The sequence below is a fragment of the Zea mays genome, chromosome 6 (genome assembly GCF_902167145.1).
Source record: "Zea mays cultivar B73 chromosome 6, Zm-B73-REFERENCE-NAM-5.0, whole genome shotgun sequence".
Classification (NCBI taxonomy): domain Eukaryota; kingdom Viridiplantae; phylum Streptophyta; class Magnoliopsida; order Poales; family Poaceae; genus Zea; species Zea mays.
This window is the reverse complement of record NC_050101.1, coordinates 163,421,263-163,439,814: the sequence shown is the minus strand read 5'-3', so window position 1 is coordinate 163,439,814 and position 18,552 is coordinate 163,421,263. Positions and strand designations below refer to the sequence as shown.

The window sequence follows — 18,552 nt, the reverse complement described above, 5'->3', positions numbered from 1 at the left end:
AAATCTTAAAGCGTCCAAAAAATATAAAAATAAGTAATCCTTATCCAGAGACGTACAGGCGATGCGAAAAAATCACATGCTGGAAAATTTCGAAGAAAAATCCGAGACACAATTCCGGAAAATCCCGAGACACAAATCCGGTAATTTCCGACAAAAACCGGTAACCGAAGGAAACGGTCGGTAAAACACCACGCCGATTCCGATAGAAAATTCCGAAAACCGATTCCGTTTTCGAAAAATACCGTTACCGGTGAATCCGATCGAAAAATTTCGAAATCGGTTTCCGGAATTCCGAAAAATTCCAAAACCGTTTTCATCCCTAAGGAGGAGACGTGATAGCGGAAGCGAGCGTCAGCCGAATAGGAGACTCATAAACCCACTTAAATATAGTAGAGATTTTAGAAGTTTAAAACATGGACTTAGTAACATAATGGATAATTTTTTAACTCCGCTAAACTTGGATTTGGTGAAGGACCTCTTAAGATTCTACAAATTTGGTAAATCTAGAGTCAGATTTGTATATTTGGTGAAGCAAATCCACTAATAAGGTTAATAAAATAATATTGTTTAAATTTTTTGAATCTAAACGTGGATTTGATGAAATTGGGCGCTTGACTTGCAACGACGTCTGGATGGCCCGGGAGAACAACACGAGGTGGCACCATCACGCTGTGCTCGGAGGATCGGGAACTCAGCGGAGGACACGGACACGGCACACGAGTCACGGAACCCGCACTGCAATACTGGCGAGCCCCCTTCGATCGACCAACCCCCGTCCCATCCCTTCTCCGTGTCAGCCTGGAAAAAGATCGCGCGGCGCGAGCCACGAGGGTGGTCACTGGTCAGGACTCAGGGTCATCCCCGTTTCTCTCCTCGAGTCCCCACCCCCAGGTACGGACACTCTCCTACTCCGCCCGGCGCCCATCCCCGCGCACGCCCAGCAGTCCAGCCGGAGGCCAGATCAAAGCGCCACCGCCACGCCGCACTTAGCTAATCCCGCCGCTGCCCCGGGGTCGCTAGGAGGAGATGAAGCCCAAAAGCCTCCCGTTCATCGCCTTCGAGCACAAGCGGTGCGTTGCCTTCACCCACTCGCTCCCCCACGCGCTTCGATGGCTTCCAACGAGTTCGGGATCCTTCCTTCTGTTCTGCTGTGGGGGTTCCCGCTCCGCGTCCGCAGGGTTTTACGTACGACCACTTGTTTTCGCTTCCCGGGGATCTCGGTCCGTTGCGGCGCTGTTTTTTTTACTGGATATTTTTTCTGGAAATGCGGCCGGAAATTCCGCGCGCTTGTACGCGCCCGCTGGCAATCTGGTCCGCTCCACGAATCGGAGGAAGGGTAGGTGTTTAGCTGCCTTCGAATGAATTCGTTGGTGGAATTGCCCGAATCGGGAGCTCTGCGGTGCACTGCCGTTTGTCTTTTCAAAGGATCTGGAGTTTCTGTGGCCGTTTCCTGCACTGGGAGGGGCGGTTCCAGTTTCGTCTTGGCAGGACAGCGGCTTCTGGAACTATGTCGTGTAGTCATCTAATTCGGAGTGAATATGACTAGCTATAGCGAAATACCTCTCGCCGCTTTGAATCTGGGAGGGCATGCACGTGCAGAACCGTTGAAGTTTCAAGCGCTAGGTAGCTGCATTTTAGTTGCAAACATTCCTTTCTGATGCTTTGTGGTTGAATCAGGGATGCGTACGGCTTTGCTGTGCGGCCACAACACCTGCAACGTTACAAGGAGTACGCTGGCATCTACAAGGTAGAAGACACACTTCTGAATTTTCATCTGCATTGTCTGATCTTGACATGCTTGCTGTACACCCTGTTGATGTCGTATTTGTAGGAGGAAGAGGAGGAGAGATCCGATAGATGGAAGAATTTTCTGGAGAGGCAGCCTGAGTCATCTGGACAGGATGCTGGTGATAATGCTACGGGTGATGGTTCTGAATCACTGCATGAGAAGACCGTAGCAGGGCCACAGAAGATTCAAATATGGACGCCAATTAGATCGTCCCTGAGCAACATTGAGCAGATAATGAGCCTGCGCATCGGGAAGAAGCAATCTTCTGCTGGCAAGCAGCAAGCAAAGGACGGAACCCATCACGTGAAAGGTGAAGAGAGCAAGTTGTCGGAGGATTCAGATGACGAATTCTATGATGTAGATAAGGTTGATCTGAGCCAAGAAGCGCAATCGAGTGATACTAGGAATGCTGATGTTGGAAGCAGGAACCAAGAAGAAAATTACATTTCAAGGGAAGAGTTGGAGTGCCTGGTCCATGGTGGACTGCCGATGGTTTTGAGGGGAGAGGTGCAGCCTGATCACCGGAGCATTTTGTTTCTTTCTTTTATTTTTGATTTATTCAGTTTATTCAGCAGCTCTGTGCTTTTCTGGTGACAGCTATGGCAAGCTTTTGTTGGTACTGGAGCTCGTAGGATAGAAGGGTATTATGATAGTCTTGCAGCAGAGGGTGAATTAGATAACAAAAGTTCTCCAACTTCTGAAGGTGTTCAAGAAAAGTGGATTGGGCAAATAGATAAGGTAGCTGTTTATGGACATTTTCACGGGATTATCTTGTATTTTTTCGATAAAATATACTGCTGTACTGAGAGTCCAATATGCATCTTGATCCTTATAGGACTTGCCCAGAACTTTTCCTGGTCATCCTGCTTTAGATGAGGATGGAAGAAATGCTTTGAGACGCTTGCTTATAGCTTATGCGAAACACAATCCATCAGTTGGTTACTGCCAGGTAAATCTACCCGTCACACATTTATTCTCATTATGTCCTTTTATCTTAACAAAAGCCAATTATTTATTTAGATCTCCAAAAAGGCAAACTGATATATATTTTTTAGTTATCATCTCACTCCACACAAGTGAATCTAAAACCTAATATTGAATGTTTCCAACAAATATGAATAATTAGTCTTTCTCAATCAATACTCTGTGTGTACTTTATTGTTGATCAACATTTTTGCTCAGAAATCCAACATTTCACTCAGCATAGATTCATCTATTGAATACTGTAGGCAATGAACTTCTTTGCTGGTCTCTTGCTTCTATTGATGCCAGAGGAGAATGCATTTTGGTATGCCCCAGACAATTCGTTGTATTTCATATTGTTGTTGGATTAAACAACCTGTTAAATTTATTGCTGGTTATGTTACAGGACATTGGTTGGGATTATGGAGGACTATTTTGATGGCTACTTTTCTGAAGAAATGATTGAGTCACAGGTATCGTGAATTTTCTATTTCTCACTCAGTATTGTTTGTTTTGCAAGTTAAGGGTGCTTGAAGCTCCCAGTTCAATTTGTTCTCATGTGGAGGCCAAATTTTGGTGTACTTCAGGTGGATCAACTTGTTTTAGAGGAGTTAGTTCGAGAGAAGTTCCCTAAATTAGGTTAGAAACCTATCATGAATGAATTGTAATATTGGTGGCATGTGACTCTTTCTGTCCCATTGGTAAAAAATCCAAGCATAAGGATTTAACATACTTCCTTGATGCAGCAAATCACCTGGATTACCTTGGACTTCAAGTTGCATGGGTTACTGGGCCATGGTTCTTATCCATCTTCACAAATGTGCTTCCCTGGGAAAGTGGTTAGACTTCCTTTTACATTATTTCCATTACCTTTTTCTCGAACACGCAGGAGAACTGCGCGTCATTATATTAAGAGGAAAAAGGTCCCAAGTGGACTAAGAAAACAAAGTGCCCGAGAAGGCAGCAAACGAGAAGAGGGGGACAAAAAGAAAAAAAAGAAAGAAACCAAAATAAAAGAAAGAAAGACTAGAAACTAGAAACAAGGGGGGGGGGGGGTGCAACCCCCACCACCCCACTTAAATTAAGGCCACAATTGTCTAATATCTTTTGCTCCTGCCATTCCCCAAAGCTTAACCTCCTCATGAATCTCTTGCAACATGCTGCGGATACTCGGGGATACCCCATCAAACACACAAGCATTCCTTTGTTTCCACAACCTCCAAGACACCAAGATAACTAGGGAATTAAACCCCTTTCTTTTACTATTTGGCACTTTCTGCTCAGCCTTCCTCCACCATTCTTGGAAAACCACATCTGTTATTTCTGGAGCCAAAGGCAGCAATCCCACCTTGTTCAAAGTCTGGGCCCAAATGTCTCTAGCAAAAACGCAAGCCACCAGAATGTGTTGTGCTGTTTCCTCTTGCTGATCACAAAGAAGACATTTGTCAGGATGGTTCAAACCCCTACGAGCCAGTCTATCTGCTGTCCAACATTTGTTAAGGGATGCAAGCCAAATAAAGAATTTGCATTTCTGAGGTGCCCATGTCCGCCAAATTCGCTCGGACGGTTCAAAATAAACGGAACCAGCGAAGAAACGATCATAAGCTGACTTAGATGAATACTGCCCATTGGCCGTTGGCAGCCATTTATGCTGATCTGAAATTCCAGGTTGCAAATGAATTCCCCGAGTGACATCCCATATATAAAAGAAGCCCATAAGCACTTCGGCCGGCAAACTACCAGTAATGTCCGACACCCATCTATTATTTAGCAAAGCCTCGTACACAGATCTGCTCTTCTGAATTTTCATGGGGATGCGACTCAGGAGAACTGGAGCAAGCTCACCCACAGATTTCCCATGTAACCATTTATCAGTCCAAAACAAAGTATTCTGGCCATCTCCCACAATAGAGCAAACAGAGACTGAGAAAAATGCTGCTGCATTTGGATGCACCTGAATGTCAAAATCTGACCATGACCGTTCAGGCTGGGTCTTTTTAAGCCACATCCAACGCATATTCAGAGACCAGCCAAGCACCTCCAAATTGTGGATTCCGAGGCCCCCCCTACTGATAGGCCTGCAAACCTTGGACCAACCGACAACACAATGGCCTCCTCTAACATCTGTCCTTCCCTTCCATAAAAACCCCCTGCGAATCTTATCAATAGCTCTAATTACCCATTTGGGGCAGTTAAGGGCAATCAAATGATAAATAGGGATTGCAGTGAGAACCGACTTAATCAAGGTAGCTCTCCCAGCCGGGCTAATAATAGCAGCCTTCCATCCCGGAAGCTTGTCAGCAATTTTATCAATGAGCTCATTAAAGGAGGATCTCGGGAGTTTCCTAATTGACAGAGGCAAACCCAAATACTTACAGGGAAAAGGCATAACCTTGCAAGGAAAAATGCTCCTAATCTCCACAAGCTCTGGATCGACACACTGAATAGGAGTCATACTGCACTTGCTCAAGTTCGTGACCAATCCCGAAGCTTCTCCAAAAATTCTAAGGATTTCTTTCACCATAAACACTTCCTCATCTCTTGGCTGCATGAACAGCACTACATCATCTGCATACAGGGAGACTCTTTGCCCATTTCTGTTTCTCAAGAGAGGCTGCAGCAGGCCCAAATCGCTAGCCCGCGAGAAAAGTGAATTCAAAACATCCATAACTAGGATAAACAACATAGGAGATAAAGGATCCCCTTGTCTTAATCCTCTTTGGTGGCAAATAAGCTTTCCAGGTTCACCATTCACCAGCACCCTAGTCGAGGATGAGCATAATAACTTGGAGATAAGATTGCACCAAACTGGACCGAAACCAAGATGCCCAAGAACTTCCAGCAGAAATGGCCAAGAAACAGAATCAAATGCCTTGCCAATATCCAGTTTGAGAAGCACATTGGGGATTTTTTGTTTGTGGATTGCTCTGGCTGTTTGTTGCACCATAATAAAGTTGTCTTGTATGCTTCTCCCTTTTACAAAAGCACTCTGGTTTGGGGATATCAGCTCAGGAAGCGTGGGAGCAAGCCGGTTTGCCATTAACTTGGTAACAATTTTAGCAAAACTATGAATAAGGCTGATAGGCCTAAAATCTTTTATCTCTGCAGCATCAGATTTCTTAGGAAGTAAAGTCACCAAAGCTGAGTTAAGAAGGTGCAAATTCGATACATCACCCAACAAAATCCTCCCCATAGCTGCCATGAAATCCCCTTTAATGATTGGCCATGCATGCTTATAGAAGCGCCCCGTGTATCCATCAGGCCCTGGAGCTTTGTCTGAAGGGATAGAATTAATAGTGGCCCATACCTCTGCCTCAGTGACGTCCCTTTCCAACTGCTCAAGGTTTCGGGTTGGAATATGAAAAGCAGCCAGGTTGAGAGAGCAGTTCCTTTGCACAGCAGTCCCCAAGAGATTATTATAAAAATCCCACACAACTTCTTGTTTTTCCTCCTGCTCTACCAAGATTCTGTCTGCTACTTTCAATTTTGCAATGAAATTTTTCTTCTTTCTATATCGTGCCTGTTGGTGAAAAAAAGATGTATTAGCTTCGCCTTCTTCCAACCAGCGAAGTCCACTTCTTGTTCTGGCCATAGTGCGCTCCAGTGAGGATAAAGCTAAGGAGTGGAGCTTCAGCCGTCGTCGAAGCCACTCCTCCAGAGGCGACAGAGCCCTAGAATCCCCTGCAATTTCTAGCTGGTGCAAGATTTCCTTAGCTGCTAAGAGCTGATTCTTAACATTGCCAACACTCCGCTGACTCCAGGACTGCAAGTGTTTTGAAAGCCTTTTTAACTTCACTGCAAAACGTTGCAGTGGACAAAAGGAACCCACTGGCTGTAACCAAGATTCTTCCACCTTCTCCATAAAACCTTCCAATTTTGGCCAATAGCTTTCAAAGTGAAACCGTCTTTTGCCTTGGGAATACTCATGCAGCCCCAACAGAAGAGGACAGTGGTCTGAAATGACTGTTGCCGAACTTTGCAAAACGCAGTCCGGGAAATAATCCCCCCAATCTGAAGTGTGAAAGACTCGGTCTAAACGAACAAGCGTGGGACTTGCTCGTTCATTGGACCAAGTAAATTTGCGCCCCATCAATGGCAGTTCCGACAGATTTAACTCATTAAGAATGCGACGGAATCTACCCATCATAGCCCTGTCAAGGTTGCCATTGTTCTTGTCTTCTGCTCGATATATAAGATTAAAATCCCCACCAATAATCCAAGGTCCGAAACATGCCGAGCGAATTGAGCGCAACTCATTTAAGAACTGCAACTTCTGATCATCTGGTTGAGGGCCATACACCCCAGTAAACCACCAAGGAGTACCGGAAATATGATCAACTTGAACAGAAACTGAAAAAAAGTCTACTCTGGTCTGAAGAACCTTACAAGTGCCCCCCTTCCAAGCCACCAATATCCCCCCACGCGTGCCCAGTGCAGGGAGACAAATGAAATGGTCAAACTCACTTCCAAGCAAAGACATCACCATAAAACGGGAGATAGAGGCCTTCTTTGTTTCTTGCAAGCAGACCAAATCTGGTCGAGCGCTAACAATTGTCTGACGAACTGCATCTCTTCTGGCTTTCTTATTAAGACCTCTTACATTCCAAATGATGATTTTGGACAAATCCATTTAAACAAGCGACTAACAACAAAAAAACTGGAAAAAGGAGAGAATTATGCGCCCCCTAAACAGAATCCGTCGGGGCATCTCCTGCGAGGAGCTGAATGGTCTCCAAGTTCTCCACGTTTTCAGGAACAGTCCAACCAAATAAAGCTACCAGAGCCTTGATGTGGGACTCCGATAGTGGATTGGAGAAGAAACGTCCATACTTATCAAGAGCTTCAGTGGTAACAGCCTCATTTCCACTAGCAATACCCAACCTTCTAATGAGATCCTGCTGGATATGTCTGATAGGCGCATCTTTGCTGGATTTAAAACCCTTGCTTGCCAGGCGGCTGCTACGACGAGGAACAAAATCCGGAGGCAGCTGCGCAGACTTTCTCTTCTGTGGGGGCGGATGGGGAAGAATGCAAGAGATTGGTCTTGTAACACTAGCCACAAACGATTGCACCGGTGTGATACCTTGCTGAACCAAAGCTTGAGAGTTGTTGCTGTGATCGGATGTAGGATCAAGCTCATCTTGCACCTGATGCTGGCTCCTGATCCGCCTTCTAGAATAATACTTCAGTGGGGGAGCCTGACCATGGACCAGCTCCAGCGACCCTGCAGCCTGATGAGGCCCTTCATGCGGACTTGATGCATTCCTCTGCTCCAGTGGCCCAACACACATAAGCAGGGACGAAACCTGAACAGGCCCCTCACGCGGACAAGATGCACCTCTCTGCAGAGGCGTTCCCGGCCGCACCAAGTCCAGAGGCCCACCGCACAAAAAAGGTCGGGGCAAGGTGGGAACGGGCCTCTCCAGTGGCCCAACAACCTCCGCCCGGACCCCATCAACACGCGTGGACGGCGATGTCCCCCAGAGATTTGCTGTCCTGTTAATCTCCCCCATGCACTCCTCGAATCCTCCACCCCTGGCTGCCGCACCAGCCAGCAATAACTGTGGATCCGAAGACAGCTCCACCGTCCCGACACCCGAAGCACACAGCATCGGTTCGCCTGCCCCAGGCGCCGCGGCTCTCCTCCCTTGACGGACCGAACGCTGCGGGCCCAGTCGAAGGTGAACCGGGCGCCTCGAAAGTTGCGACGGGGATCCTGGAGGCTGGCCATCGTCGCCGCCGGGAGGGTTGCCGTCCGTCGATGGGGGAGGGAGAGGGTCCCCCCCCGCCGCCGAAAAGTCCACCGGGAAGGCCTCCAAGCTGATTTTGTATGACAGACAACGTATCTCAGTTGCTACTGGCCCAGGTTCCACGATGAGGAGATCCATGTCACGATGGAGAAGAGCCGGGTTGAAGCACCATGCCCTTAACATGAAGGACGAGAGGTCAGACTTCTCCACCGTCGCCGGGTGCAGTTCAGAAATAAGGCATGAGCCATGCAGCAGATGTTCCGCCGTAGAGCGTGCCCAAGCATGAGGCGGTATACCCCGGATTTTTACGTCCACCAGGGCCGGGAGGTTTGCTGCCGACGCATGAGCACATCTCGTCCATCTCTTGAAATGTAGATTGAAGCGCGGACCTCTGAAAAGCCTGCCTCCCCCGTGGACCCTCGAAACTGTGTCCTCATCGGGGAGAAACAGGAGGAAGTCTTCCGGCATGGCCTGATGAATCGCCATAGCAGCCACATCGATGCCGAAACTGAGAGCAACTTCTTCCAGCACCTCAACGCCCTGAACTTCAGGCCTGGTGCCCACCACCGAGACGAACAGGGCTTTACGCAATGCTGCTTCTTCACGCGCCATTTCCGTCGTAAACGCCAAGACGCAAGAAGACCTCATGGACCTCGCCGGCAGGCAAGCATCCAGCAGGCCTTCATGTGTAGCAGGAACCCTCTGTTCCAGAGCTGAAAGATGGGCAGGGACTTCAGCAGAAACCGACCCAGAGGACATCTGCTGCAAGGCAGGTGAGACCGTCCCCAAGGCCGGTCGACGCGTGGCCCTACGCCTCTTCCTCCTGGAGCCATGAACCGGTGGAGCAACCAGTCCGGAGCCCGACGCCATTGGCAGGGGGGGCACAGGCTCCACCCCGCAGGCCGGCTGCGACGGAGTGATCCGCTGCCACACCGATCCCTTCCGCATGATGTCCGGGGCTGCCCTTCCTGGTTGCCTGGGGCCATGCATCCCGGAAAGGCGCTGCCACACCGGAACTCGCACACCCTGCTGCTTCAAAGGTTTCCACACAGCCTTCTTCTCCACGGACTTGATGGGGCACTCAAGAGCACGGTGGCCAAGCCCCCTGCACCCAAAGCAGCGAGTAGGCCGCCGACAAGCAGCAGCAAAGTGGGAAGGGGAGAAGCAATTAAAGCATCTACCCCGGAGATCCACAGGGGGGGAAAGACGAGGAACAGTACGGCGCGCGCGCCTCCTCCCGACCACCTGCCAACCGTCGCCTTCTTGACACGGGCGCGCAGTGACCCTACTCAGGTCCGCCGTGCACCCACAGTCCGCTTCCTTCACCACCTCGGACGAGCTTCCAACGTTAAGCAGCACGGCCTCTTTAAAGGAGCGAGGTGCCCGCTGGGAGCCGCCGGAAGAGGACGAGACGGGACTTTCATTACTCCACCGCTGGAACTTTGACCGTCCTTCCAGAGAAGCCGCAGGGTAGCGGGGCTCGATTCCCAGCGCCGCACCGGAGGGGTTCGAGGGGGTGGTCGCCGAGTTCGGAATGAATTCCGGCGAGGGGCTGCGGAGGGTGATGGCGTCAGGGCGGGTGGGGCTGGGGCTGGGGCTGGGAGGCGAAAGGCTGGGAGCCATCCGAAACACTCCTGATGGTTATTTCCATTACCTTGTACTCATAGAAGAATATTCTCTAGGTATAGTTTAGCTAATGTAATGGGGTTACCTGCACCAAGCACATTGAATTGTCTCTCGGCATTGCTTTTAATGGACACATGAACAATCGTGATATCATGCAAGGGAAATAGTGATCAAAATGACAAAACCGCTATCTAAGGAAAGGAAACTAGATGGTTTTTTGTTTGAACCGAAAATACATCAGGGGATGCCCCCGCTGTAAAGACATTAAAATAAAGAGAAGCTCAACAACTGTTTGTGGAATACCAGGAAGATAAACTGCACAAGAACAGCAAACTAGATGATTCTGACCTAGGTGTTTATAGTGAGAGACTAAGAGAGTGAACGGCCGAACACGAAGTGGTAAAGTAAGCATTCACTAAAAGGTGTGAAAGCCAACTAGGCCTGCATTATATATTAGTTATGGGGTATCCAGGAAGACCATATAAACACACTAACTCTATATAAGCAATGAAACCTGTTTGTGGTGATCCCAAACATATAATTTCGACAAAACTTTACATCATGTTTACTTCTGAATTTTACATTTCAGTTCTCCGTGTCTGGGATGTGCTTTTGTTCGATGGAAACAGAGTAATGCTGTTCCGGACCGCTCTTGCGCTACTGGAGTTCTATGGTACCAGAAAATACTTTTGCTTTATTTCAATTTTCAAAAAAAAATGTAGCCAGATATACAGAAGTCTTCTAAGAATGTCTGTAGGTTCATTCCTGTGATAATTGCAGGTCCTGCACTTGTTACTACAAAAGATGCCGGTGATGCAGTTACCCTTTTGCAATCTTTAGCTGGTTCCACATTTGACAGCAGCCAGCTTGTCTTGACAGCTCGTATGGGATATCAATCCGTAAATGAAACAATATTGCAAGAGCTAAGTAATAAACACCGCCCATCTGTTATGTCTGCCATGGAAGAAAGAGCGAAAGGTCTAGGCGTTTGGACAGATACTAATGGTCTTGCATCAAAACTGTATAACTTTAAACGTGATCCTGAACCACTGGTTTCTTTAAGCAACTCAGCAGACCAGTTGAGTGATGTGGGAGATGGGGATGCCAATCAAGAAAGTGATCCTGTAAACATGGATGACGAGTATGTTGGTGTGACAGTGAAATCTGAGATTGATTCTTTGCCTGATCCAAAGGACCAGGTAGCATTCTCAATCATAGTTTCTAAATCCTGTTATCTTTATACTTGAAGGATTGTAATCTTTCCGACTGCTATCTTCTTTTCCTTGTGCTTGATCAAGCCAATAATTTTTTTGTAGTTTATCATCCCATAGTAGTAATGCTTAGTTTAAACACCGCAGGTTGCCTGGCTGAAGTTGGAGTTGTGCCAACTCCTAGAGGAGAGAAGATCAGCAGTTCTCAGGTCTGCTTACTTCTTTCCAAGTTTCCATCAGTTATTTGTGTCATAAGATGCTGGAACAGTTTCACATGTGATTACAGTTTTGACTTTGTCACCACAGCAGTTTAAGTACTAATTGATGCATTGGTATTGGTAATTTTTTCCTTTTCTTTTCATGTGCTTCCTGGGGACTAGTTTTCTGCACTAATATAAACTGAAGTTGCTAACTTTTTTCACCTTATAAATCTACCATCATTCGCTGCAAATAAATCCAAAATTCCTGACTTGGTTGACCACATAAATTGTCTGAAATATAAAAAACAAATTGACTGATTTTGGAAGCAAGTACAAGCAAACCATTTACCGTTATAAATTGCTAGCTATTGTTACTCATGTTGTGGAACTGTTAAACATGAGATATGTTTAAACACCTCGATCATGCCCTTTCAGCTGAATGTTTTATTTTCACTCGAACTGTTCTTTTTATCTTTTTCTTTCTTTTTGCTTTTGCAGAGCTGATGAACTAGAAACAGCACTCATGGAAATGGTTAAGCAAGACAATAGACGCCAATTAAGTGCAAAGGTATAGAGTACTTTCCTGTTATTTACAGAGAAAAAAAATCAATTATAGAAATATCTGAATCTAGATTGCACGATACTATCTTCATATCTTATTCAAGCCCACAACAGTTATACACATGTGAATAAAAGAAAAGTTAATGAGAAACGATAACACATGAGAACGCGCCTGGTGCCCCTATCAACTTGCATGCTACGATAATGAAACCTATTTCACATCATTAAATTAGTGGTAGATGTTGGAGATGTTGCTAGACCAGCACACTTGCTTTCATCAATGAACATAAGAACATTTATTTTTGAAACTCGAGCCAAAGGTCTATGTTATAACATAGGGAGTACTATTTAGTTCATTGCAAAAGTTGCTTCTAACTATGTATATTCAACTTGTATTCATAGGATATAACAGCATAAGTATGAATCTGTTATTAATAGACATTTCACCATACTAAATGATGTAAAAGTTATGAAGTATAAATTACTTATTATTTTAAGAATACTTTAGCAAAATTTTCAAAATGTTATTGGTAAGCTAAGGACCTTTTGTGTTCTTGATGCAATGGAACTGTACATATTTGCACTTTTTTCTTTCAGGTTGAGCAGTTTGAACAAGAAATATCTGAATTCAGAGAGGCTTTGTCAGATAAGCAGGAGCAGGAGCAAGCAATGTTTCAGGTAAAGTTGCTCTCTGTCCATTCCTCTATATGCATTTCTATACTATATATACACTAACCAGGAGTCTTGTTAAAGGTCCTGATGCGTGTCGAACAAGAACTGAAAATTGCAGAGGAAGCTCGCATCTCAGCCGAGCAGGATGCTGCTGCTCAGAGATACGCAGCAAATGTTCTACAGGTTAATCGATGTCTTGATCTATTTCGAACATCAGTTTTCTTGTTTTATCCATAAGCTATTTTCAGCTGAGCAAGGTCTGTTATACAGTGTAGCAAAAGATAACTTTTATAGTGTTTATTAGCATTTAAACATAGACTTTCAAAGCAGCAGCTGTAATATTAGCACATGGAAAATTTTCTGAACAGTTGAAACAGTTTTAGCCTTAGCTAGGGTCTGTTCCTCGTAAACCAACTGGCTGAAACAAATGTACCCGGCTGACTGGCTGAGGTAACCAGTTTGACTACTTATTCAGAATAAATCTTGCAACAATAGTTCATAAATTATTTGTGTCACGTTGAAAACCTATCAAAATGGTCAAATATTTTTTATATAAGGTACTACTGTTTAATGATACCTTTGGTTAGGTTTTTTGTTGCCATATATGTATTTTTTTTGTTAGACATGACCAATTTTTTTTTGAACGAAAACGGCAGGAGCTCTGCCCAATGCCCATCATTTAAGGGGAAAGAGTTTAGAGAGTACAAACAACGGTCTGAGACCGGACAAGCCACACCCGAGCACACTCAAAGGGAGGCTAAGCCCCACACCCTAAATCCTCCAGGCTAGCAGGAAGCAGCAATATGAAAATTACATGGGAAGCAAAGCCCGCCTAAATTGTAAAACATCTTCTTTAATTCTTAAGGCGACTTGGACCGGGGGAAGGGCGACGTTTTCGAAAATCCTGCGATTCCTCTCCTTCCAGAGGTTCCACATTGTGTAAATCACGATTCCATTGAAAGCGCGTTTCTGATTTTTTGGTAGTGGGGGAGTCGCAGCTTCCCACCACTCCCGAATGTTGGTGGCGGAAGCAAGGTCAGACTGGGCAGGGAGGATTACACCTTCCCAAGCCAGGATTTGTCTCCACACCGCACGGGCGAAAGGACAATGTAGACACAGGTGAATACCAGTCTCAAGGGTTCCGTTGCAGAAGGCACAAGACGGCTGATGAGGCCACCCACGGGTGGCGAGATTGTTGGTCGTGAGTAGTTTTTCCTGCAAGAGAATCCAAGCAAAAATTTTGCATTTTGGTTCTGTGCGTGCCTTCCAGACAAGGTTAGCATTAAGGTGACTGTACGAGCCAATGAATTGTGCTCTGTAGGCCGATTTAACTGAGAAGATACCATCAGGAGACCGATTCCAGGCAATGGTATCTGGTGAGTCAGGTTGCAGCTGGAAATCCCAGAGTCTAGTCCAAAGAGAGACAAACTCCTCAATCTGAACAATGGAAGTGATCCTACTTCTTAGTGTTTTGATCCAATGTTGCCCGCTAAGTTCGTGGGCAACCGTTGTTCTTTCTCGGGGTTAGGTCGAAGAGGTGCGGGGCTATATTCCTTGGAGCCATGTCATCGAGCCAACTATCGTGCCAAAACTTGGCCGTCTTACCGTCCCCAATTGTGACAGTAGTGGAGGCGCTAAAGAGCAATCTGTCAACCCGGTTACAAGGCGCTTCGAAACCTTTCCAAGGGGGATCGTCTCTCGTCCATTCCTTCCAAAGCCAGCAAAGGCGAAGGGCGCGTCCGAACTTGTCAAGGTTGAGAACCCCCAAGCCACCGAGGGCTTTGGGCTTGCAAACTAGTGGCCATGCGACGAGGCAGTGACCACCATTTGACTCGGCCTTCCCTTTCCAAAGAAAGGAGCGCCGGATCCTGTCAATGTGTTTGCGTGCCCAAACCGCGAGGGAAAAAACTGATAAGTGGTAGGTGGGCATGGAGGACAGAACAGAAGATACGAGCGTGAGCCGGCCAGCTCGGTTTAGAAGATTTCCTTTCCATCCTGCCAGACGGTTGCCAATTTTTTCAATGAGTGGTGGGATGTGGATTTTCCGAAGTGGTCGGGTATGGAGTTGGAGACCTAGGTAACGACAGGGGAAATTCCCCCGAGTCTCGTGGAATGGCTGGAGCACATGATCAAGGTCGATGTCTTCACACCGGATCGGGTGGATGGAGCTCTTTTCAAGGTTAGTAACCAAGCCCGAGGCGCATCCAAAGGCGTGTAGGATGTCTTTGACCGCCACAATTTCGTCCCTAGAGGGGTTGATGAAGATAGCAGCAGCATCAGCATAAAGAGACGTCCTAAGATTGGCTGTGTTCAGCGGAAGGGGGAGAGGATTCCTTGTCGGGTTGCCAGCTCAAGGATGCGCTGCACCGAGTCAATGGCGAGAATGGACAACATAGGGGAGAGGGGGTCTCCCTGCCTCACCCCTCTCCTGTGCAGGATACCTGGCCCTTGGGTGCCATTGAGCAGGGCCCTAGAAGAGGCCGTACCGAACAGGATGGAGATCCACTCACGCCAGCGTGGCCCAAATCCCATGGCCTGTAGGACTTCTAGGAGATATCCCCAGTTCACAGAGTCGAAGGCCTTCTGGATGTCGAGCTTCAGGAAGAGCGCCAACTTTTTTTGCTTATGTAGCCTCCTGACCACGTTTTGAACATACAAGAAGTTGTCTTGAATGCACCTTTTCCTAATGAATGCAGACTGGGATTTGGAGACTAAGTTGTTCAGGAAGGGGGCCAGCCGATTAGCAAGTAATTTGGAGAAGATTTTTGCTATGCTATGGATCAAGCTAATAGGGCGGTAGTCTCCCACTGACTTAGCATCTGACTTCTTTGGAATGAGCACGATATTCGTAGAGTTCAGGAACTTGAATTCAGCTCCATCCATGGCATGGAGTTGGTGAAAGGCCTCCAACACATCCACTTTGATGATGTCCCAGCACTCCTTGAAAAAAATTCCTGGAAAACCGTGTGGCCCCGGGGCCTTATCGCTTGGCATGGAGAAGATGGTTTCCTTCACCTCATCCAGGGAGAACGGCGCTTCCAAGGCCGAGAGATCGTGTCGCGGTAAGGCCAGCCCTAACCAGTTGAGGGTGAGCTCTCTGGGTGGGGTTGTCCCCAGATGTGACTTGAAAGAAGCTCAATTCTGCCTGCCATGCACTAGCTTCCTTAGACTACCTCTAGCAATAATGTGGTTGCGCATGCGGTTCCCAGGTGTTCACGGGATGGAGAGCGTCGCACAGAATATACCGTTTTCAGCAGATCGCGCATACCGTCACAGTGTCACACATTCATTCAATATCAGCTCGCGCACAAATATCAAAGCTGCGGGTTTCACTGTGCACTGCTGAGACACAGACTTTTCCGCGATGGGTAGGAGCTTGTGAATATGCGTGATGTGGGTGGAGGCCGTGGATTTTGCGCGACCATATGCGTGAGCTGCTGGACGCGTGAATAGTAGTGATTTCTTACTCATTTTCCGCATCCGTGACCTGCTGGAGACAGCCTTAGGGTAAACAGACATGAACCCTGCTTGCAAGTTGCACCAATCACATTATTTTAAGGATATTCTTTAGAACAAGAGGTATCTAAACAATGAAAGCGTCCTATTTTGTTCTTTTTTTTCTTTGTCCAAACTAGTAATGCTTGTATTACTGAATAACTGGGTATTGGTTCTTCAATTGTACCGTTCTCACTACTTATTATCGTTTTTACCAGAATTAGCAAAATTAGCACGTGTCTTCTTTGTACTCTTCTTTTACCCTAGCTTGTTCCACGCTTACAGGATCATGACATGTGCAGGAAAAGTACGAGGAAGCTATGGCTTCACTTGCCCAAATGGAGAACCGAGCTGTAATGGCAGAAACAATGTTAGAGGCTACACTGCAGTACCAATCTAGCCAGCAGAAAGCACTGTCCCCTTGCCCTTCTCCAAGGTATCTCAATCTTATCTATTCTTAGTGTGAGATGGACAACTCTTAAAACTAGCAATAAGGCAGTTCTAACATACCAGTCATTTTTCTATTGCTAACTTCTCACTGTTGGCAATTGAACTTGTTTAATGCCGCTTCTGCCCTCCTATGGCTTTTCAACTGATAAGTGAAAACTAAGGGGGTGTTTGGTTTCTAGGGACTAATTTTTAGTCCCTACATTTTATTCCACTTTAGTTACAAAATTATCAAATGTAGAAACTAAAACTCTATTTTTGTTTCTATATTTGTCAATTTATATACTAAAATGGAACAAAATGAAAGGACTAAATATTAGTCCCTAGAAACCAAACACCCCCTAACATAATATTAACACCATGATGATTCATTTTAGCTACATAGCTTCTAGCTTGTTGGCACTTATTGTCCTAATGTTCTAATGTTGATATATTTTCTGCACCTATTCCCCTTCTAGGCCATCAATGCTCGATGCATCCCCTAGTCAGGCAAGTCAGAATTCATCGCAGGTGTTTCAGCCAAGAAGGAAAAACTTGCTTGGCCCATTTTCGCTGAGTTGGCGTGATAAGAACAAGGTAATTTCTTCTGACTGAGAGATAACAACTCCGAGACATAAGAAACATATATGGTTGTTATTGCCACTTAAAAATGCTTATATCAAAATTAAGTTAAATATTTTTAGTATGTAATCCAATCCTTTTTGTTAAATACATTAGATTTGTTTTATCTGACATCAATGGTAAAGCTGTCTAAACAGATATCCCCCCCAACTCCATATAATATGGGTTACACCGATTTCTAGGGTGCACAGCATTTTCCATTGTTGGTTTATATATGCAACAAAGCAAAAACACGTTGTTGCTTTGTAGTCACCTTTAAACTTGTTCTCCCCATGGATTCCTCACAGGAAAAGCCGAACAATGTTGAAGACTCTGCGAACACAAAGTTTACCAATAGTGATGAAATGGTAGATGAGAAGCAGATGGAAACCCTGGATCTAGATAACGAACAGAGAGCAGAATCAACTAAAGAAGATGGCAAGATGAGAGCAGAAACCCCTCAGAAAGACGACGATCTGGTAAGGGTCCAATTAACCACGGACCATTTGAATGGACACCATGAACAGATGCAAGAAATAAAACTGGATTGGTAAGCACAATGGCACCCAGTCCAAGTACCTTCGGCAACACTTCTCAGTGTATTTGTGACCTGATCACGGTGCCAGTTGGTGCAGCATTGAGGGTGGCCTAAAGTTTTGAGATATCCCCCCCCCCCCCCCCCCCTTTCCTGTGGTTTCCCGAATTCTTTTTGCTACCACTTGTAGGTTTACATGTTGTTTCCTCTCTCCATTATTATAGTTTGAGAAGAGAAAATGCGCAAGTCATATGGTTGCTGCGTTCCAATGTAAATGTCCTCCTTCCCCCTTTGTGGCTTCCCGAATCCTTATTGCAACCACTTCTAGGTTCACATGTTTGTTCTCTCCATTATTATAAATTGAGAATAGAAAAGGAGCAAGTCATATGGTTGTCTTGTCCATTAGTTGCCGCGTTCCAATGTAAATGCATTGGAAGAACCGTAGTAAAAACATGAGAATTGTAGGTAATTATGATATGCTTATTCTTGTCAATTATCATATATAGTTGGGATATGTTTGGTTTGGCTGGCATATATTACTTTGGAAATGTTTGGTTTGGTTGAGCCGTGGCTTTAAAAAAAGTTGCTGTAAGTTGTGGGGTTCTAGAAAAGCTGTCGTGGGGTGTGTAAGCTGATGTGGGGTATGTGCTTTGTGTAAGCTGATGTGGGGTATGTGCTTTGAAAGCCAAACCCGTTTGGTTGA

The 18,552-nt window shown here is 45.9% G+C and overlaps 1 protein-coding gene across 2 annotated transcripts; it reads left to right on the top strand.

Moving 5' to 3' along the window:
• The first annotated feature begins 709 nt into the window (after window positions 1-709).
• Window positions 710-18,383, top strand: LOC103630445 (TBC1 domain family member 10B). 2 transcript variants are annotated; one of them, XR_002262907.3, is made up of 18 exons: window positions 710-1,070; window positions 1,678-1,747; window positions 1,832-2,296; window positions 2,387-2,527; window positions 2,625-2,738; window positions 3,019-3,077; window positions 3,159-3,225; window positions 3,340-3,391; window positions 3,499-3,591; window positions 10,718-10,801; window positions 10,909-11,327; window positions 11,487-11,548; window positions 12,038-12,107; window positions 12,698-12,778; window positions 12,854-12,955; window positions 16,553-16,703; window positions 17,173-17,290; window positions 17,623-18,381. XR_002262907.3 is itself a non-coding variant. In XM_008651501.3 (18 exons), the coding sequence occupies exons 1-18, from the start codon at window positions 1,027-1,029 to the stop codon at window positions 17,866-17,868; spliced, it is 2,421 nt and encodes an 806-aa protein (XP_008649723.1). In that variant the 5' UTR covers window positions 710-1,026; the 3' UTR covers window positions 17,869-18,383. The 2 variants fall into 2 exon arrangements, 1 of the variants encoding a protein (XP_008649723.1); XM_008651501.3 differs by having other exon boundaries at window positions 16,570-16,703; window positions 17,623-18,383.
• Window positions 18,384-18,552: the final 169 nt, after the last annotated feature.

Excerpts from the sequence above, each read along its gene's own strand:
- LOC103630445 (XM_008651501.3), top strand. The coding sequence starts at position 1,027 with ATGAAGCCCAAAAGCCTCCCGTTCATCGCCTTCGAGCACAAGCG. Across the intron at positions 2,739-3,018 it reads CATCAGTTGGTTACTGCCAG|GCAATGAACTTCTTTGCTGG; the intron begins GTAAATCTACCC and ends TGAATACTGTAG. Across the intron at positions 16,704-17,172 it reads TCCCCTTGCCCTTCTCCAAG|GCCATCAATGCTCGATGCAT; the intron begins GTATCTCAATCT and ends TTCCCCTTCTAG.